At 39.9% G+C, this 22,586-nt stretch overlaps 1 protein-coding gene and 1 non-coding gene across 4 annotated transcripts in view; one reads left to right on the top strand and one right to left on the bottom strand.

The window, feature by feature from the left end:
• Positions 1-22,586, bottom strand: part of BORA (BORA aurora kinase A activator) — a 47,302-nt gene that overhangs the window by 21,923 nt on the left and 2,793 nt on the right. For all 3 annotated transcript variants that reach the window (XM_077812258.1, XM_077812248.1, XM_077812268.1), the window contains exons 2-5: positions 21,981-22,151; positions 20,284-20,390; positions 11,523-11,568; positions 528-609 (exon numbers count right to left, since the gene is read on the bottom strand). In XM_077812258.1, the coding sequence (XP_077668384.1) occupies positions 528-609; positions 11,523-11,568; positions 20,284-20,390; positions 21,981-22,136 (391 nt within the window). In that variant the 5' untranslated portion in view covers positions 22,137-22,151. The remainder of the gene's footprint in view (positions 1-527; positions 610-11,522; positions 11,569-20,283; positions 20,391-21,980; positions 22,152-22,586) is intronic.
• TRNAF-GAA (transfer RNA phenylalanine (anticodon GAA)) lies at positions 13,530-13,602 on the top strand. Its single transcript has one exon. It is a non-coding gene; the product is annotated as a tRNA-Phe (tRNA).

Here is a 22,586-nt window from a genome sequence, read left to right as displayed (position 1 = left end):
ATAGTGTTAAAAGGCCATTCATGACATTTTGGGAATGAAAAGCTTCAATTTTTCTTTTCAAATTGATGGTTTTGAAATTTATTTTGGATTATGTTATACTAAAAAAATCAAAACTATACGTTTTGATCATTTTTTTAAATTACTCAATTCTAAAAAATTTGGTGTGTTCAATAAAATGTAAGAGTCTGTTCAATTTTCCTAGTCAATATAATTATGCTTGTTTTGTGAAAGGGAGAAAGAAGCAAAAAGGTAATTCCAATTATTACAGTGAAATTTAGGTAATGAGAATATAATTGAGACAAAGTATTACCATGAGATCAGAGCTAGGATGAAGTTCACAGGAACTGAAAAAAAACATGAAGCCTAACTTTTTAGGCAAAATCGTGGCCCCACTTAAGTGAGTGTTCCCATCTAGTCACGCTGTCTATAACTTAAAAAAGTTAAACATATACATATTAAACATGCAAAACAGCTGATTTCTAAATTTAAGCTACTAAAAGACACCTTTAGAAACATACACAACTTACATTTAGTGGAATGAAACTGGGAAACTTGCTTCCCTTCATGATCAGTCCAAGGAGAGGGAACGATAAGACTTTTGGTGAAAAACTAGAGGAAAACACATAACAATTAGATACTCCCAAACATTAAGACTATCTACTTAATTTTATAAATATGTATTTGCAAGCAACTAGTTGTAAAATCTTGAGTTTTGATTCTTATGGGCATGTTTAACATAGCCAAGATTAATCAAAATTCACCTTGGAACAGCTGATAGCTTTCTATCAGATTTCTTCAGCCACTTATTTTCAAATTCCCTCTCTGAGATACAGCCCAAAACAACACAATTTCAGTTCAAATTAGTGTGGCTGGAAGATATTTTAAAAAACCATCCATTGTTAAGAAAAAGGTTAACATTTTGAAGCGCCCCATCTTTTTCGAATTCCACAAGTATACAAATACGTATACCATGTTAGCTTTGACAAAGCTTTCTTCACACATCTGTATTAACATACTCAATGCTGGTGTCTCAAACATGTCTCATTACTCCAGCAGAGTGATTAGATTTTAAGAGGTCCCATGTACTTTACAGCAAGCTGGAACTAAGTTCTGAGGCAATATAGTGCAGCAGAATGGAAATCACATTTTCAGTACACCACAGTTTTGTACTGACAATTCGGACGCTTTGTAGAAGCAATCAAGAGGAAATTGAAGTTGTTATTGAAGATGAATATGTGGTGACTGTTGGGGCTTTTGGCACCTTGGAAGACATTTAGGATCATAGAAATAAGCATATTTATGACAGGTTCCTGCTAAAAGTTAACAGTACTTGACACTCAAATCATCACTGTTAGGTTTGGATTTTGGAAATGCTCAGATATAAAAGGTGATGGAGGTCATTATAAAAACCTGGATAAACAAGGGAGAAATTCTCCCACCCTAACCAATACTAGCAAGACCCAAAACACAGTCAAAAGGAAAACTGAAGTAACTGGACTTCTTTGAGAAGTGCTGACCGTATATTCCATTAACAGTGCACAGGTTTCAGAGTAACAGCCGTGTTAGTCTGTATTCACAAAAAGAAAAAGGAGTACTTGTGGCACCTTAGAGACTAACCAATTTATTTGAGCATAAGCTTTCGTGAGCTACAGCTCACTTCATCGGATGCACACTGTGGAAAGTGTAGAAGATCTTTTTATATACACACAAAGCATGAAAAAATACCTCCTCCCACCCTACTCTCCTGCTGGTAATAGCTTATCTAAAGTGATCGGATGCACACTGTGGAAAGTGTAGAAGATCTTTTTATATACACACAAAGCATGAAAAAATACCTCCTCCCACCCCACTCTCCTGCTGGTAATAGCTTATCTAAAGTGATAGAGTGATCACTTTAGATAAGCTATTACCAGCAGGAGAGCGGGGTGGGAGGAGGTATTTTTTCATGCTTTGTGTGTATATAAAAAGATCTTCTACACTTTCCACAGTGTGCATCTGATGAAGTGAGCTGTAGCTCACGAAAGCTTATGCTCAAATAAATTGGTTAGTCTCTAAGATGCCACAAGTACTCCTTTTCTTTTAACAGTGCACATGCACTCAAGATCGGAGTCTTTTGGCCAGCAGTGTCCATTGTGGCATATACCCTAAGTGTCCTCGTTTCCCAAGCCATAAAGAGCAAAGCAGGACAACTGCCACTTTGTTCCGTTACCACCATGGAACTTGATGGACATAGGACTCCAAACCAGAAGGGAAGAAAGGTAGGTTGTGAAACATATGGATGACATCTCAAATAATTCCAGTTACAGCACAGGTAAGTACCTTTTATTTTCCCTTTGAATGACTGTCCATATATATATATATATATATATATATATTCAACTTATATCGACTCACAAGCAATGAATCAAAGCAATGGGGGTGGGAGCTCGGAGTTTAGGAACATAAAGATTGGAATAGAGCTTTCCCAACTGTAGTTATCAGATCTCGAGGCTTCAGCAACAGAATAGTGCTTCACAAATTTGTGAACAGATATTCTGGTAGTTGCTTTACATATGTCCAAAACAAACATTTTTCAAAGATGCTGCGGAAGTTGAAAAAGTAGGAGGATCTACTTTAGCCACCTCATAAAAGTCGGATATCTATCTAGATCAGTGGTTCCCAACCTTGTTCCACCACTTGTGCAGGGAAAGCCCTTGGCAGGCTGGGCTGGTTTGTTTATCTGCCGCGTCTGCAAGTTCAGCCGATCACGGCTCCCAGTGGCAGCAGTTCGCGGCTCCCAGTGGCTGCAGTTCGCGGCTCCAGACCAATGGGAGCTGCTGGAAGCGGCGCGGGCTGAGAGACGTACTGGCCTTTGTGGCAAAACAGGTCTTTCACCATTCCTGCTACTGCCATAAATCATTTTGGAGTAGATCTCTGAAAAGGTTTAATATTTTGCTAGTAGAATGCCAATGCTCTCAGACATCCAAATATGAAACACAGCTCTTCCTCTCTTAGAAGAGCATAGCCTAGGGGGCAAAATGCGGGCAGGTGAATCTCTTGGTTCAGATGAAAATTCATAGTAATTTCAGGAAGAAACTTGGGATGCATCCTGAGGGATATTTCATCTGGATAGAAAACTGTATAAGGTGAGTCCACCATCAAGGTGTGGATTTTACCAACTCTTCACATTCAATCACAACTAATCACATTCAAAGGTGCCATTTCCGTGGACAGATGTAATAATAAACTGCCTTGGACTTAAAAGGGGGGAGCATTAGGACAGATAAGACCTAATTAAGGTCCCCTATAGAGGGATTCTTTGTTGGAAAATACCCTGATAAGATCAATCACAAACCTTATAATACTCATGTGAGAAAAAATTGTCTCCCCCTCTACAGGAGAGGGATGCACAGAGGTGAACACTGATGAAGCTTATTGAAAGATGTTTTAGGTCAAGTATGTATTATAAAACATCATGAATCAGCATCCTGTGGAATTAGAGATCTCTCCTGCTACCAAGAGGAAAAATCTCTTCCATTTTGATGAGTAGGTTGAACTTGTAGAATCTTTTCCACAGTTTAATATGTTGTTGGGATTTTGTGTGTGTGTGTGTTTTAAAGCAGATGTACAACAGGACTTTTCTAAGTCTAACCTCCATCCAGCAGACAGGTGATGAAATGGAGATGCAACACGAAGGAACTGGACCTAGAGTAACAGCCAGTATGGAATTAGAGATAATGTCTTTGGTTGGTAGACTAAAAGATTCAGTATGCTGGGGTACCAAAATCATCTCAGCCATGCTGATGCAATTAAGATAATTTTCGCTGAGTCCTGCTGGATCTTGCGTCAGACTGTTGGGATCAACAGAACTTGTGGGTATGCATAAATTATAGTTCACAACCACAAAAATCGGAAAGATATCTGAAAGTGAGCCTGAGGTGATGTCAGGACTTCAGTTCAAGAAGGGATATTTGTTGCTTCTATCTGTTGCAAATCTGTCTACTAGAGGATAACCCCATCCCAAAGGATGTTGCAAAGGACCAAGTCCTTGATCTCCTACACGTGATGGGAGAGTTGCCTGCCAAGAGGGAGATTCAATGTCTGATACACCAGTTCCATAACCTGATTGCCTCTTGGCATAATGGAGGAGATTTCCCCCTGCACCCCTTTCTCTGGTTATGTAAACATGGTTGTTGTAATGCCAATCATAATTTGGACTGATTGTCTTCTTGAATGTTACAAAAGCACACAAGCCTTTGTCCAATACGTCCAAGCAGCACAGGACATGCCCTTACTGTGGTGTTTGGATTCAATTTTATCCAGAGCTATTGAGGCAGACATGTTCTTGAACCTATCTTGAGGTAGACACTGTGGCCTTTATGGAGTCTAGGATTGGTCATATGAGCTCCACTCTTGGAATTGGTATTAACTTGCATTTCTCCATGCTGAATTTTAGGCCAAGAGTGGTTAACGGCTCAAGAACACAATGAATAGCATCTCTCACCTTAAAAGTTTTTTTTCAAACTAACCACTTGTCTAGGTATGGGTTGACTATTATATTTCTTAAGTGCACTGGAACCACTGCCAACACTTTTGTAAAAACTCTCAGCACTGCAGAGCATCCAAAGGGTGAAAACACAATTATGAAAGTGTTCCTGACCACTAGGAATCTTAAGTACTTCATATGAGTGGAATTATTGAAATATGGAAGTTCATGTCATGTGAGTCAAGGGATAAAAATCAAGTCCCCAGGATTTAGAGGGGAAATTATGGAAGCTAGCATGGTCATCCTGCACTTTATTTTGTGAATTAAGATGTTTAATTTTCATAAATCTAAGATGGGATGCCATCCTCTCTTCTTTTCTGGAATGAAGTAGTATTTGAAATTGAGTCCCTTTTCTTGGTATTGAGACGGAACTCTTTCTACTGGTCCGAGAGATAGAAGTGAGAGGGCTTCCTGCTGTAACAGTCCCTTGTGAGATATGTCCCTCAAGAAGACCAAAGGTAGGCACAGTGTGGAACTTGATATCCTGTGTAACTGTCTCTAGTACCCATTGGTCTGAAAATACAGAAGGCCACATGTGCCTGAAGGAACTCAAATTGTTGATGAAAGTAGGAGTAGAAAGTTCTGGGTCTTTGGAAGCGATATCATGTTCCTCTACTAACTTGTCAAAACAAGTGATTCAGGCCAATGTAGACCGTTACAAACGTGCAGTGACAAACATGGAGAATAGTCTCTTTACGGAAATGCTGCCTCTTGTTAGATGGTTCTGAAGGTTTCTGATGAAAAAAATGGAAGTAATGGTACATATATCCATGAAGAGTAACTATTGTCTCACATGCTTCCTCTTAAGGGCCTGAGTATAGACCTTAGGGGAGTACGAAGGGCTTTGATTAAGTCCTGCTCCTCAAAGCAGATTCCCTATAGCAGGCTGAACCTCCAGTGGGAAGCCAGACTTTTGAAGCCACGAGGCTCTTCTCATTACCACTGCTATGGCCATGCATCTTAAGGCACATCTACTGCGTCAAGTTCAGCTTTCAGATGAGTCCTGGCCATTAACTGACCTTCAGTCACCAGGGAAGAAAATTCTTCCATAACATCCGGAGGGAGCTTACCTACAAACATCAAGATCTTTTCAATTCAAAAAATCATATCTGGCCAACAGGGCCTGGTAATTTCAATTACAAATTGCAAGATAGCTGATAAATGCAATTTAAGACTGACTAAATCTAGATTTTTTTTAGTTTACTTTCTTTTGTTGTTGTGTATTTTATGTTCTCGATTTCCCATTTGTGGGTGTAACCACTAGTGACCCTGGTACAGGATGTGAACAGAAAAACAGAGCCCCCGGGGAAGGGACATGCATCCCAAAAAAGCGGGTGAGAAATGCCAAGGACTTCTGCAGAAGGAATCTTATTCTTACTAGGTCCATTACAGCCTCATTAATTGGGAGGGCTATTTTCTCTCAGATAGAGGACTGAAGAATGTTAATTAGTGGTGGATTACTGCACCTCCTCAACAGGTTTCTGTAAAGAGCCAGCTACCCTTGCAAGAAGGTCCTGAAACCCTTTAAAATTGTCCGTATATCATGTGATAGGTGGGTCTACAGCCTCAGTCAGAGATAAGGAAAAAATGGTAGGTCCCAGTATGTCAGCTGAATTTGGTGGATGTTACTCACTGGGTTCCTCAGTTTGAGCAGATTGAGAGGATTGCTACATCAGAGCAGCCGAGACAGAGGAAGATCTCTAATAAGAAGGTGATCTTCCTGGATGATGTTCCAGCCTATATGGCCCTCAAGGATTCCAGTATGACCACATATGTATTTAAGATAAAGTCCTGGCAGCCCTGGGATAGAAAGTCATGGTCCATGTCAAGAATGGTATTTGCCATAGGATCTAATCATAGGATGAGTTTTTAGATTCCCTGCATGACCCATACAAAGTAGGATAAGGTATTCTTCGTGAATTCAGCCTGCAAAGTCTCTGCACCTCGAATGGTGCAAGGAAGACGCTCTCTTCCAGAGAGGAGATTTATTAGAGATCTACCTCTAACTGTCTCCAAACTGAATTTTCTTTAAAAAAAGTTTATCAGATTTTCTTCAGCTTGGAGCTGGTCTTGTTTGATGGGACTCCGGTGGTGTAGGCCCCATGCTGTCAGCAGCACTTCTGGAAACAGGCATGTCATGTACAGTGGTTCAGATGCACCAAGGTCTGAAGCCAGTCTCATTGATTTAATCCATTAAAAAACATTTAGAAACAAACTTTTTGGGATTTTAACATCCTTTTAAAAAAGAACTTATATATTGCATATTTGCTAGGGATGTGCAATTCCCCCCAAGTAAAAACAAAAATAAAAATGACATCTAGTGTGCCAGCCATTAATGGGCCTAACACCCTCACATGAGGGGCAGTATTTGAATCCAGGGATTAGAATTAGCCATCCTTAAATTCCAGTATCAGGAGGAAAATATATATTTTATATGCATATTAATTATATAAATTTTCTGGTTAAAAGAGAAGGCTATAAAAAACCCTTTGCCAATGAGCAAACAACTGAACTAGCTGGGATAGGAATATATACACAGGGAAAAAGAGAGCCAGCAGCCTGTGAAGAATGGACAGCAAGCAGTTCAACCTCAAAACTGGAGGTGTTGAGAAGGAACTGAATGGCAATTGATTTGCTCCATCCTTTATACCCTCAGCGAGAGACACAAGAACATTCAGGGTGCATTCACAGCCACAACAGACTCCTATCTCAAACAAATGAGGGGAATGTGTACCATAAGCGAAATGTGTGAACAATAATTCAAAGAAGAATCAACCATTACTAACAAAAACTAACCACTAATGTCAAACACCCAACCAACAAAGCTATTGTTTGAGGCTCTTCAACTCAGCAAGACCACAGTCCACAAGCTTACACAATTTATGTTTCAAAGGCAATTCCATCGGAAGGGCTAGATTTCATTTTTTTTAAATAAAAGCTTAGACTGGAACCCAATTCCATAGCAACAGATGCATTCCATGGCAAATTTTCTGAGTGACAAAGCCCCTGTTTTTACTTAAAGGAAAAAAAGAACAAAAATTCATTCAATACAATATTGTAGGGAAGGGCAATAACAGTAATAAGCACCAACTTTTTTTAGAATCTTGATAATTTTTAAAATCTTTAGTGTTAGACAGAAGAACCATTCCCCTCTGTGACCTTAAGAACCCCTCAATGCCAATTGGCAGAGCACCCACCACACTGTAACTTATCAAGCCGGATGTACTCAATAACTAACACACCACTGTCAAAATATGTATCTAAAAGTTGCCAAGTAAAGTATCATATGTAAATGCTGGTCCAGAAAATCATTGTGTAATATATGCAAAGACATACAAGGGTTGTGTACAAAGAATTTTGATGTGCTGGAAACACGTTATTAAAATGTGTTTGGGAGGCAGTACATAAGCCTGACTGGTTTGACTGCAGGCAAAGAACAATGCAAGTACATTTACACAAGGTAAACATAGCAATCAAGTTAACAGTTTAATGATCACACCGGGGTCTAAGCCTGCACCCCCAGGAAGCCTTTCTGTTTCTTGAGGCAAAGACAGTGGACTTCGGGGAGGAGCAAAAAAGACATTCTAGTTATCCATCATTTAGGGAGTGGCACCCTGCGATTCTGTGAAAGTTGGATCCCCTCACCTGGCGGGCTACAGATGCTGGCAAGTTGACGTAAGTGAGGAAACTGCTACGCAACGATTGTAACTTGCTAGAATTATACTGTAGTCACTAGAAAGCGTGTTTTATTTGTAACCATACCTGTCTTTTTTCTTGTACTTAATAGGACTTAAATATGTGTTATTTTATTAATAAACTTATTCTTGGTTGTACGATAAACCATCACAGTGCTGTTATTTTGATATACAGAGTGAGTCCTCAGCTAATTTAACAGGCTGGTGTTTATACTGTCTCTTTGGAGGCAGCAAACTTAATTTCTGTGATTTTCCAGTGAGAGGGACTGGATACTACAGAGGGATGTTTCTGGTGGAACTCAGGACTCAGTTTAGACTGGCAGAGCCTGAAGGAGTTTGCTGACGAAGAGGACAGACTAATGGGCAGACAGCTGACACACTCTAATCTCCAGCAGGGCTCTCACTTGCGGAAGCAGAGGGGTAACCCAAAGGCTTCGAACAGAATGTCACGCCCTCTTCCTCAGGCTACCAAAGCACAGCTAAGTGGGTTTTGTTTGATTGCCTTACTTTCCCTAATAATCCCCAAGACACTCCTCGGTCCTACCTACAACTCCCATTTGTGCTCAGAAGCCATCAGTATGTTGGCTTCCATTGCCTCTAGTGTGATTTCATTGGCTTTGGAAATGCCAAAGTAAGTAAGGAACCTTACTATCAAAACAGGTAACCTCTCCTCACTCAACTTCCTCTATAGACTAGCATGAAGTAAGGTCAAACGAGATAAGAACAGAAAGGTTGGCTTTTTGGAGAAGCAAAAAGCGAAGAACTGCATTATTACAAATGAACGGAAACCTCACCAAAGGAGATATATACTAGGGGCCTGTTTCTTCTTTCAGACCAGCTCTGCACTGGTGCAAATCCATTGCTTCACTGGCTTTTGAACATTTGTACAAGGCCCAGACAGAAGCATTACAACAGCATCTTTAATCAGGAAATGCATTTGATTGTACCTCTCAAAACAAGGCAAACAAACTACCGTAACTGCCCCACAGGACCCTATTGCTCATAGTTTTGATATATGTTCACCATAGAAATCAGTTTTACACATACATGACTTATTACATATGCTTCTTTGTCACTACTCTAAGCTTTTCCCTTTTCATGAAAATGTTCTAATAAGATATGGGCATATGAAGTTTGTGTGTGGATATATACTAGCTGTGCTTACTGACAGTTGGACAACTGGCCGCCACATGGAACTAGAGTCTGATCCTGCCTTAATGAGGAACAGGAATTTATCTTTGGCATACTATTTATCTAATCAGTTTATAAAAGTCATTTATGCATACTATGTATGGTCGTAAAGAAAGCAGTAAAGCAGTCATCATCAATGGATTCTAGGGTTTTTTTGTCACTGAAAAATTAAACTCATGACAGTTAACGTAATGTGGCTGTCTTATTTGCTCATCTGTAGCTGTGCTGTGGAGTGTTAAGGCAGTTTGAGTTGTCTGTGAAATACAAACTTAATTCTGCATTTCCTGATTCTCCAATGTTTAATTTATTTATTTTTTTAAACTTGGATGTTACTTAAATGTACCTACAACCTTAATTTCATCTAAACAAAGGTGCTTTGCGGAGGAATACAAGGGTTTAAGCACTTAAAGTTAAGTGCCTAAGATGGAAAAGTTATTAGAAAAATGGATTACTTGCTCTTCTCCCTGATCAGAAAACTCCCATAACTGAGTACAAGAGACTATGAAGGTAGAGTTTCCAGAAGTGCTGATACTTAAAAGCTGTACATTACAGCAAGCATTGAGGTGCAGAGGTAAGTTACACCAATGCACTGAAACAAAGCTCTGGGGGGAGGCAGAAGGACTGCAGGAACCAAAAGGGCAAGGAAACTGGAGTTTAGTGATAATTCTGGGCCAAGGAAGACCTTGACAGAAAGAAATAAAAAATCACCACACCACACCACACACACAAGCAGATTTGACTGGAAGCTAGAAAACATTAAAAGAAAAAATACCCAAAGCAGGATGAAGCCGGATAGGTTGGAGAAGTCTGCTCCCATGGGGAGCTCTTTCACTGACTACAGCAGGGATCGGCAACCTTTGGCACGTGGCCCGCCAGGGTAAGCTCCCTGGCAGGACGGGCTGGTTTGTTTACCTGCCGCATCCACAGGTTCGGCCAATCGCAGCTCCCACTGGCCGCAGTTCACTGCTCCAGGCTAATGTGGGCTGCGGGAAGTGGCATGGGCCGAGGGATAGAGAACTGAATTTCTTCAGTCAGAATTTTATTATCTTTTAGAGATGTATTTTTAGATCCTAACCATGACAGCACATGATCTTATGAAGTGTCTTATTGCTTACTAGTCAATCGTCCAAGGTAAGTACCTATGAGGTGTTAGTATACTTCATGGAGGGGGGGAAAAAAAAAAAAGGAGAGAGAATTATGAGAAGGACAAGTTATTCTTAGACGGTACATCTAACTCTGCAGATGTGCAGTACTTTTTCACACTGTTGGTGCAGCAGAGCAGGGCTAGACAACACGGTGAGGAAAAAAAGTATAATCTACACTAACTCTTCCACCATTCCTACAACCAGCACTAGTTCAGTAGTGGGAAGAGTACTAGTGTAGGCAACCCCACAAAAAGCAGTTCTCTCCTCCATACCTCTACGGTGAGATTCCGCTAGAAACTCCTTTAGCTACTTTTTTGGCCCCATGGCATTTGTGGCACAGAGTTGCCCATCTGCTGGTGACAATTACTGAACAGATGGCTGTTTAAATTCTCTTCAAAAAAAAAAAAAAAAAAAAAAAAGCAATTCAGGTCAGAAGTAACAGGCCAGCCAACTCTCCAATAAGATTTTTCCCTCAGTGAAAAAGCAAAGATTGCCGGGCACCATTATAACTGCAAGCAGGACTCAGAAAAATGGAGATTCAACCCCTGGGTATTTTGAAAACTGTCATCTGTTCAGGACATCTTTGGAGAGTTTATATCACAGGTGATATTTTTGTGAAGTGCTCTAAAAGACTTATGCCACATTTCAGGTCTAGATAACATGAAAGTTACAAAGTCTGCTTCTTTGGCCTAAAATTGTAGGGTGGAGGAAATCCAATAAAAGCCACAAATAAGGATTCCCATTCTAAAACTACAAGAGATAAGCAGTAAACTGCATGATCTTCTACTAACCATTAAAATACCACAGGCTCTTAGTGAAGAGCTACCTCATACTTTGTAAAGTTGCTTTCAAAGTTGCTTTGCAAAGTTGCTAGACAACACTGAAAATTTACTTTTTACCATTGTTCATTTTACCCATATACACAATATTAATATCTGATTTAATATCAATAGCAATTTTAATTACCTCTTCAATGGCTTTCTGTCTTTTGTCTTCCATCTCTTTATCTATTCTAAACAATGCAAATGAAAAAAAAAAACAATAAATTACCAATGCCATTACTGAATTTGATGGTTCAAGTAAATGAAAAGTACCATTTTTATAGAAGATTAAGATTAGCGGTCTTTTAAAATAAATCACAATTTACTCTATGTATAGTATTCGTAATGTGCTGTGTGCAATTCCTTTGTATTCAAAATAGATAAGTGTGTATTGTACGCAGACAATTAGCAACTTTAAAGAAGGAGTTCCCACCCCGGGCAATTTTGTAATATTTTATACAGTAAGTGATTTACTTTGTAATCTTCTGTATATCCCTTTTACTATTATGAAAGAGATTTCTAGTTGACTGATATCTGTCTTGCTCATAATACAGCTTCTCTTTCCACCTAAATCTCTGATTTTGAATGCTTCTATAAGCAACTTTTAAAATTACTATAAAATAGACTTAAAGAGAAACTCACTCTAGGATCAAGCAAGACAAGGAATTTGACCATAAGGAAGAAAGCTCTTTAAACAGAAAAAAAGTAAAACCAAAATGGAAAACAAATGAAGGAACTTGTATAGATTTGACATTATCTACTTCTTCCCCAACGAAACGTTTCCTCTTCAAGTGGCTTATAAACCCACCTTATCCCAGCCCAACGCAATAATCACATCAAATATCTGAGTTAAGATTTTTTTTTTAAACAATCTCTAACACTAAATAGGCAATTCCAAAAGTAAGCTTGTATTAAATGGTATTTCCCTCCCCTAGTTCAAATATTTCTCACCCATTTTCAAATGATTTGTTCAGCTTTGCACAAATGGTAGTTTCCTTTTTGTGTCACCATAACTGATAAAGCTTCACTATACCAGTCCTTAGGAGGCTTATAAATGACAACCAAAGAAATTCATACTAATAACATAACTTTTGAAGAACAGCAGAGGCATGAAAATATTTATATGGAAGTTATATGTGAATAATCTCTTCAGACCACATAAATTACATATTTAGAAAGGACTGGGTACAGCATTTGGATAAGTGATAGAACTATTAATTAGTATAAAATTCATAGATGTCCTGATACCTCTTTTTCCCCCCCAAAAGGGGTCAGTCATGGCTCTGACTAGACTTGCAAAATGTCAATATACAAAAAAGGTACCATCTACAACTAAGAGCTTATGATACTGCTAAGTTGTTATAGTGCACAAGTCCAGAATTAAGATAACATAGCAAAAGAACAGGCCAGGCACCTTCACTTGTCATTTATTCGTAAGTACAAATGATCACAAAAACAAGTATCCCTGCAGGTCAGACTGCAAAGCCGAAACATGGGGACTGAAAAGGCAGCATCTAGTTAAGAGAAGAGTGAGATTCATAACATTAAGTGCAAGTGTAAGTGCTTTTTCTTTGGGCAGTGAGTTTGGAAAGTGCAAAGTCAAAAACAACATATGTAGTTGGCACCTAAAATATCAATCCTGTATTAAGCCATGGTCAAAATGCAACACTGGCACAGTATTCATGTTGCTATGTGGTTTTTTGAACAGCAGATACTTCATACCATATCATCTAATCTGAAAACATCCAGCGAAAAATGAAGAGGAAGAAAGCCAGGAGACTGGCCTAGGACACCCCAAGCAAATTTTGTACCAAATATACAGTAAGAATTACAAGAGACAAACAAGTGTGTTCTGGGTCTTTCAGCTTGAACTCATCAGCTGATAGAATACTACAGTGGAATTTGGGAATAGTTGAAGTTGCTAATACTGATCTCAGAAACCTGTAATAAGTTGCCATTTATGCACAGAATAGGCAAATGTGTCCATGCTCACTTGAAAGTTTCCTTTCTTTGAGTAATAAGGTCTACATATTTGTTACAATGGTACTTTAGCCTTCTAGCAGCTTGGAGACAAAACCACACCAGTCAGTCACTGGCAGCAGAGGATTATCTTAACTATGCCATGAGGAAAAAGGACAGTTTCTCTTGATGAGCTGAAATAGCTCAGTTGGGAGAGCATTAGACTGAAGATCTAAAGGTTCCTGGTTTGATCCTGGGTTTCGGCAGATGATTTTGGGATAGCTCAGTGGTTTGAGCATTGGCCTGCTAAACCCAGGGTTGTGAGTTCAATCCTTGAGGGGGCCATTTAGGGATCTGGGGCAAAAATTGAGGATTGGTCCTGCTTTGAGCAGGGGGTTGGACTAGATGACCTCCTGATATTCTGATTCTATGACACACAGTACTTGTCATGCTCAAATACTCTTTTACCTAGGGAGGTGGTGGAATCTCCTTCCTTAGATATTTTTAAGGTCAGGCTTGACAAAGCCCTGGCTGGGATGATTTAGTTGGGGATTGGTCCTGCTCTGAGCAGGGGGTTGGACTAGATGACCTCCTAAGGTCCCTTCCAACCCTGATATTCTATGATACAGCATATTCAACCTAACAAGAAACAAATTCTTAAATGTCAAATTCCATCTTTCTCCTGGATGATCCATTTGTCTCCAGATTGGTCCAGATCTGTGGACTTACTAATTATTCAAAGAAAGGAAATTTCAAGAAAAAGCATGGCAAAGGTTCCCTATTCTTTGTCATGCTAAGATTCAAAAACCTGGTACAGTAGGATTGTCATAGCAGCAAGCCTCCAGGGTAAGAGGCAGGATTAGTCTTTAAATATGGGGATCCAAAACAAGGTAAATGTATATGATATTCTCCACCTTCCCCTGGGCTCAAAGGCATGAAGAAGGCTTTTGCCAAAAGAAAGGAAGTTGCATCGGCTAATACTGGACAACCACTATTATTCCCGGGGGAAAATATGTTCTGCTGGAAAGGCAATGCAGTTACATCTTTCACCCACCAGGGGCTGCTGTAGCACCAGAAGAGAGGACAGCAGGCTCATGGTCCTGAGCAGCCAGCTGTGGATAAGGAGGGCCTGATGCTGCATTTCTCACAGCAACATGCCTGCAGGGCCAGATGAGATGGCACGGGATATTTGGGCGGGGGAGGAAGGAGGGAAGGGGAGAGGAGAGAGAGGAGAGAGCAGGGCACAAAGGGTCAGAGGTTCAGAAGGGCAAGAGGGGGGGACAGACGGCGGAAGGGTCATAGGAGCTAGTGGGGTGAAAGCACTAAGCCAGGGGCTGAATGGGAAAGGGGTGAAGGGCCACAAGGGACGGGGGGGGGGGTGGCTGAGTGGAGGTGCAGGGCCACATGGGGACAAGGGCAGATGCGCCGGACTGAATGGGAGAGGCTAGGAGTCAGCCAGGGTCTGCATGGGGAATGGTCCCCAACACTCCCCTCACCCCAAAAAGTGCCATACTTCTCTCACCCACACCCAACAACCCTCCAGGTTCATTCCCAGGCTCCTTCCCAGCAATTACTTCCCTGTACCTCAGCTCCTCCTTTACTCTTGATTCCCCCAAGCCTTTGCACTGCTTCTGAGGGGTGCAGGAAATACATTTCTATATTGTAGTTTAAATGAATTATTACTCAAAGTTCTGAATTAATATGCCTAGTAAGGAATCTATTTGTCAAAAAACATTTCCTGAATTTTTTGTTTTATGTATTGTAACAGACATGCCTGCTGACAGGTATTTTGAAATAAATTACCAAAATAATTGAAACTGGTGTGATTATAGTTTTATTTTTACAAATAAAATATGCAGAATTTTAAAATATAGTGCACAGAATTTTTAATTTTTTGGCACAGAATTCCCCCAGGGGCACAATATGCTACTCTGAAAAGAGACGGTCAGTGCTCCTAAGAACTGGACTTTGACACTTAAGATGGAATATTTATTGAATTTACTCAAGGGAACAAAAACTGACATCAACAGTTATGAGGACTCATTTTCATCATCATCACTCCCATAACCACACTGGTCATTGGGGCACCATCACTGATGAACAATCAACCAACTGTCTCCACCCCTGACAAATGCGTGTCACTGCTTGAGTCTCCGCAAAGTCCATTCCTGTCCACTCTTTTATGTTGTCAATCCATCTTTTCTTCTGTCTACCTCTTTTTCTCTTCCCCCTGTAATGTCCCTTGGAAGATGATCTTGGATAGGCCAGATGATCTCATTACATGGCCATATCACTTTAGCTTGTGCTTCTTCATGGTCATCAGGAGGTCTTCATATGACCCAGCGCATTGGGTGATGATATTGCGGACCGCTTTATTAGTGACGTGGTGGAAGTAGGAGATGCTTAGGATTTTACGGAAGCATCTCATCTCTACCACCCGTATTTTCCGTTCAAGTTCTGCAGTAAGGATCCATTTTTCTGTGTGCCTGAGAGACATGAAGATGACCAATGCGTGCAGCAGTTTCAGTTTGGATTCCAAGGAGATGGTCTTATTCCTCCAAATTGGCTTTAGCTTTGCCACTGCTGCTGTTTGCGCAGTTCTTGCCCAAATTTCTACCTTGGATCCTTCATCAGTGATGACTGCCCCCAAATACTTTAACTGTTTCACCGTCTCCAGCTCTTGTCCACTGCCAGTGATATGTGAACTGATCCAATCATGTTTGTCTGTCATCAGCTTGGTTTTCTCTGCACTGATTTCCATGACATATTTTGCAGAGGTTTCATCCAATCGTTTCAGAAGGTTGGCAAGTTCATCTTTGCTGCCTGGCAGGCCATCAATGTCATCAGCGAACCGAAGATATGAGAGATTGTTCACCCCCCCAATGCTGACTGTGCATATGTGATCTTCTAGGGCATCAATCATTATGCACTCCAAGTAGAAGTTGAACAGTGTGGGCGAAAGAAGGCAGCCTTGCCAGACTCCAACAGCGGTGCAAAACCACTCTCCTATTGTGCCATTGATGAGAACTGCATTGCTGGCCTTGGCATACAGTTGTTTAATGGTAAGAATAAGCTTACGACCAACATTGTACTTCTTCATGGTTGCCCAGAGAGCTTCATGCCATACTCTGTCAAATGGCTTCTTGAAGTCAATAAAGATGTGGTAGCTATCCTGCTGGTATTGCAAGTACTTCTCACATTGTGCACGAAGGTTGAAAATCTGTTCTGTGGTACTTCTTCCAGCACAAAAGCCAGCCTGTTCTTCAGCGATGATATTGTCTGCTTGTGGCTTTAATTTGTTCAATATGACTTTCAACATCACTTTGCTGGGATGACTAATTAAGCTTATGGTCCAGGAATTTTGACACAATTGCAGGTTGTCTTTCTTTGGCAGAGCGATGATTAGTGACTGTGCCCACGTGGGGAGCCACTCACCGGTCTGGTGAGTACTATCTATTACTATTTCTCCTCTGAATTTCATCAGTTCAGCTGGGATGTTGTCAATACCTGTAGCCTTTCTGTTCTTGAGTGATTTCATAGCTGTCTCCACTTCTTTACATAGTATTGGAAAGTCATCCTCCTCTGTTGAATCTGGGCTGCCTAAGACACTAGGATCTTCCTTTGTATGGTAGTTGTATAGATCAGAGCAGTAGTTTATCCACCTATTGATGATGTTGCTTTCTTCTGTAAGACTGTTCCCCTCTTTGTCTTGAATTGCGTTAGCTTTGGCTCATGTTTCCTTTGTCAGAACTTTTACAACTTGGAAGGCTTGTTTGCTATTTTTATTATTGATATACTCTTCAATTTTAGAGCATTGTTTTTCAATCCGTATCTCCTTGGCCACTTTCATTCCTTTCTTGATCTTTCTGCCAATCCCTCTGTATTTATCAGCTCCCTCAGTGCTGTTCTTGTCTTAAGTTTTCTTCTAATGTCACAGATTTGTAGTATTTCATTTGTGACCCATGGTTTTGTCTTCTTTTGATGTTTCCCAAGGATGGCCATTGTTGCCTTATTCATTACAGTGTTGAAATTGTTGATCATTGTTTCTACATCTTCCTCTACAGCAAGCAGAGGGGCAAATTTTCCGCCAATCATTGCTTGGAATGACTCTGTAATGTTTTGGTCTCCACGTCTAAGTTAAACTTGGTTCTGATGAACTTTGGCCTGATGATTTTTCTTAGCCACAGCCAAAAATTTAGCTTTATAAGGTTGTGATCACTTCCAATATCAGCACCAGGGAAGCTCCTTGTTTTAGAAGCCTGTTAATCCTAGAACGAGATCGGTTTTGCACCATGATGTAGTCGATTGGGCTGTGATGTAGACCATTAGGTGCATGCCATGTTGATTGTCTGGATGCTTTATGTGCTCCTAATGTGTTTGCAAGAACCAGATTGTTATAGTTGGCAAACTACAAAAGTCTCAATCCTCTCTCATTGGTTACCGCATTACAGAAAGGACCACAATAATCTCTCCAATCTGCCTGCGCATCAGTAGCCACTTTAGCATTCCGATCTCCTTGTACAATCAGGATATCTTTCTTGTGTACCTTATTGATGTCTTGCAGCTGATTGTAAAAATCTTCAATTTGCTCATCGTCATAGTCTGCTGTAGGGGCATAGACTTGTACCACTGTGATATTAAACGGTACTGCCTTTAGATGGATGGAAATAAGCCTGCTGGACATTGGGTGGCATCCTAATACTGAACTCTTGATATCTTTATGCACAAGAAATTCTACGCCATTGACATGTTTTTCCTCTCCCACTGTAATAGAGTACATGACCTTCTTCTATTAGTACCTCTCCAAAGTTCTTCCATCTGACCTTAGAGATTCCTAGGAGGTGACAGGTGTATTGTTCCATTTCATACGTGAGTTCTTTCAACCTCCCTGTTTGTCTCAATGTCCTTACATTCCATGTGGCTATGATGAGGATATCTCTTCCACAAATCCGCTTTGTTGGGGTTACACCGATAGTTTACTTGTTGCGTCTGTCCTGGTGGGAGACAGATGGCGTGGTCATAATTAACCCAGGCTATGATCAATCCGGTATGGACATCATTGACTTACTCATCATATGGTGCGTCTTGGTCAAATTTCTAACCTGGCAGAGCCCATCCCAGTCCAGGCAGCCCCCTTTTAATAGCCTCTTACAACACGTAGGAGCAGTGAGCCTATTCTGTCCCTGAACCCACAAGGGATTTGTGAGGACTACCTGTCTGAATGAAAAGTATAATACTGGGTTTCAGTGAAAAAGGTTTCTGTTTTCAGATTAAAAAAACAAAAACCAAAAAGAAAACCCCAACAAAAAAAAACCCACCTTCATCTGACTGGAGCTAATAACCTTTCAGAAGCCTACCCTAATGGACGAGGAGTATAACACCACCTCCTGCAAGGGGTGGAATCTGGGAAGTGCTGTAAGAAACAGAATGAGGTTCCAAAGTTGTGTTCTATGACTTTACAGAGCTGGAATAAGGTTAATTCTCTAAGGAATTACTTAAAGTTGGGATTTGTTCAAGGAGAGGAAGTTTTGTACATATTAAGAACATTTTACTATGGAGACGCGACCTTTTTGCATTGACAATCATACACCCAAATTAAGGCCCTTCTGAAGGAATCCAAGGTTATGTTTCACATGTTAAACTATGGCTTTGCACCAGAGAACAGAATAGCTGTATTTCCCTCCTCTTTTTCTTCTCTTTTGGGGTCCAGGAAAATACTTTATCTATGTATTCATTTTAAACCTATCTGGTCCCAGATGGAGAACTGGTTTTGCAGTAGCTCCAGTGAGATACTGGATCTTCTGATGTCTCGGCTAGGTTAATCAAGCCTGAGAGTCATAGGCTCTTCACTCAGAAAGGCATAAGTAATAACACTACTGCTCCTTCATGCTGAGGCAGCTCTGGAAAAGGTGGAAAGATGTATAGGAGGAACCTTGCTCAGCTTTGAGATGTCTTTCACTACTTTACATCCCAGTTCCTTATACTCAAAGGCATCACAGGGCACTTTTACTGTTTTCAGATGCAAAAGGGCTGACCTGGACCAGCCCACCAAATTGACTTATAATAGTAAGATATTTCAATGTATAGTAGCTATTTTGATAATCCGACTATGGAGTTGACCTAAACGTGTTTTCCCAATGAGAAAACCCTATCAGACACATACACTATTGCAAGCAGAAGAGGCCTGTTATCCATGGTAGGCGCAGACCTTAATCAATCATTGTGTTCCCGGATGATGTCCTCTCTTTCTGATACCCATTCCCTGAACTGAATCAGGAAGTTCTTTAAAAAAAAAAAAATCATCTCTGCATTTACCAGTGTGGGGAGTGGAAAATATATGACACAAGCTAGCTCTGTCAATGGATGAGACAAGGCAAGATGTGGAGGGGATACCTGGAATTACTGGATAGGTATATGAACTCTGAATCACTTAGACATGCCTATGTATGAAATCAGAATTGTTCCAAAGCGAGAACTTGTACCTGTGATAGTACTCACTCTCTGCCCAGGCCTACGACTGACTTCCCGGGCACCATGGTCTTTGTCCTAACCCAAGATACTCCAGAAACCATATCACTCTGTATTTGTTTTATCTTTCTCTCTACAGAGTGATAAGGGCACAGTAGGCTTAGGGGAGGGGGCGGGAAGGGGTGCAGTGGGGGCAGGGCCTGTGGCAGAGCCAGGGGTTGAGCAGTGAGCAGCCCCCAGCATATTGGAAAGTTGGCACCTGTAGCCCCAGCCCTGGAGTCGGTGCCTATACAAGGAGCTGCATATTAACTTCTGAGGAGTCGCATGTGGCACTGGAGACACAGGTTGGCCACCCCTGTATTAGATAAAGAATGTTGAATATTTATATGAACATGAATAAAACAGCCATGCATATAAGGATAGCTTTCTAGTATTCAAATTTCAGTTCAGTTCACTGCATAAAATAAAAAGCAACTTACCTGGCATGACTTAAATACATTGCCTGACGCCGAATATCTTCAGAGTCAATTTCAACAGGATTTATTAGAGCAAGTTGATCAATAGACCACCTAAATTTTCCTGGAGTCTGAGAAAGGAATGAACATCACAGTGAAGTATGCAGCGCTTACTATTCTAAACAGACAGAATCAAAAACACAGAATACATATCTTTAAAAAGAAGCCACATTGGAGCCAAAACCTCCTTATATAAATGAGCTAAAACAACAGTAATTGTTTCAGCCAGCTAAGTGAGCTACTTAAACTTTAAACTACAGAATCAGACCGACTGACCTTGTAATCTATTTTTATTTAATGATCATTAATAGATTGCAATTGTATGTAACATGAAACAAAGCATAGCATATTTAGCATTTATAGAGTGCTTTGCATCTTAAAAGCACTTTACAAACATTAAAACCTCACAAAACCTCCATAAGAAAAGTATTATCGTACTTTTACTGATGGGAAAATTGAGGAAGAGAATGTATGTGACATCACTTGTCTAAGATCACACAGAGTTAGTGTCAGAGCCAAGATTAAAACAGAGTGCCTATTTTCTAGTCCCATGCTCAGTCCACTAGATCAAATTGCCTCCCAATGCTCAAGACTTCTACACCCGTAGTTATATCACCTCTTCCTATAAGGAAATTTTAAAAGTAGAATAAAGCTTGGCCAATATTTGGATGGAAAACCTCAAATTGTTATAGAAACGAATTTAGGGATTCAGAAGGTACGGTCCTTCCAGAAATTGAGCATGACGTTTAAAGGTTCTATACTGCTAGCAGTGCATTCTTTAAGATGCATGTAAAACAGAGATCCAGATCCCCTGTGGTAAGAAATTCATGATACACCCACATCCATACAATTGTGGGTAATATCCCCAAGGACCTCGTCACGTTCCAGTTTGGGAAATTATATTCCATCTACCTAAATTTTTTTGTGTTTCAATGGACTAAAGTTTTCTTCACTGCATGTCAAACTAATACTGCTTCTTCAAAGTGATGATTTTACTCCAGTGTCCTGGAATTTATGGACAAATGATCCAGATAAATCAGAGAATGGGAAAGTGCAATGCTACAGCACCATATAGCAGCCACAAGAGAGCTAGCTCCCTTTCTGGATATGTGCATGCTGGTTGTCAAGGAGAGCCAAATAATGGAGTGTCGGATGAATAGGGTTCTACTGTATATAGATATAAACAATTTACACAGGACTTCAAGGCCTTCACATGATAAAGGTGCAAAATAATAAAAAGAGGAATGTAAAATATCATCATCTCTAAAGATTTTGTATCCAACCTGCTTGCGTCACAAGCCTAGAACAAGAATTACTCCAGACAGAGCATCTATTTAGACAATGACTAACCCTAACAAGTGGTCTTCATTCCTCCCTTTCCTCAAGAATTTGATTTGATAGCTACAAATAGCTTTTTGCATTTAGTATGTATGTTAACGCAATGTTATCATTAATATTTTAAAAACAATTTAGTCATACTGCTAAGTGACATCTGAGTTGTAGCAGTAGGTTTCCTTTAGTATTAAGAAGGTTGTAAGGAACTATGCTACTTAGTCTTGCTTAAATTCTAGTAAAAACTATCTACACATTTAAGAAATGATAAATTAGTATTTGGAAGTATTAATATTGCCTCTGACATTGTACTAGATATTAAATCTTACTGATGAGGATTTTGTTGATTTAAAGACGGAAGGACTGGAAACAATCTGCTCCTGTAGACTATAGTAATCACTTGGACTTTCAAAGGGGTTTAGGACAGCGGCCCGTCCTGGAGTCTTTGGTGTTATTTGCATTTTAGTTTCTTTTGCATCTCCCATAGCACAGAGCTGCACCTAGAAGAAAATAATTTTTTAGTTACAATTTAAGAAGTTACATTTTTCATTTTGAGTCACCCTTAGTTTTAGGAAAAGACAAGAAACCATATCATTTTTCGGTTTGTCAAGCGATTAAAAAAATTGATCGTGTTTAATCTCTCGATTAAAAATAAATCGTGATTAATTATGCAATTAATCATGCTGTTAAAGAATAACAGAATACCATTTATTTAAATATTTGTGGATGTTTTCTACATTAAATATATTGATTTCAGTTACAACACAAAATACAGTGTACAGTGCTTACACTATATATATATATATTTTATTTCAAATATTTACTCTGTAAAAAAACAGAAGAAACAGTATTTCAATTCACCTAAGTACTGTAGTGCAATCTCTTTATCATGAAAGTTGAACTTACAAATGTAGAATTATGTACACAAAGTAAGT

This window comes from Eretmochelys imbricata, chromosome 1 (assembly GCF_965152235.1).
Source record: "Eretmochelys imbricata isolate rEreImb1 chromosome 1, rEreImb1.hap1, whole genome shotgun sequence".
Classification (NCBI taxonomy): Eukaryota; Metazoa; Chordata; order Testudines; family Cheloniidae; genus Eretmochelys; species Eretmochelys imbricata.
This window is presented reverse-complemented; position numbering and strand designations above follow the sequence as displayed.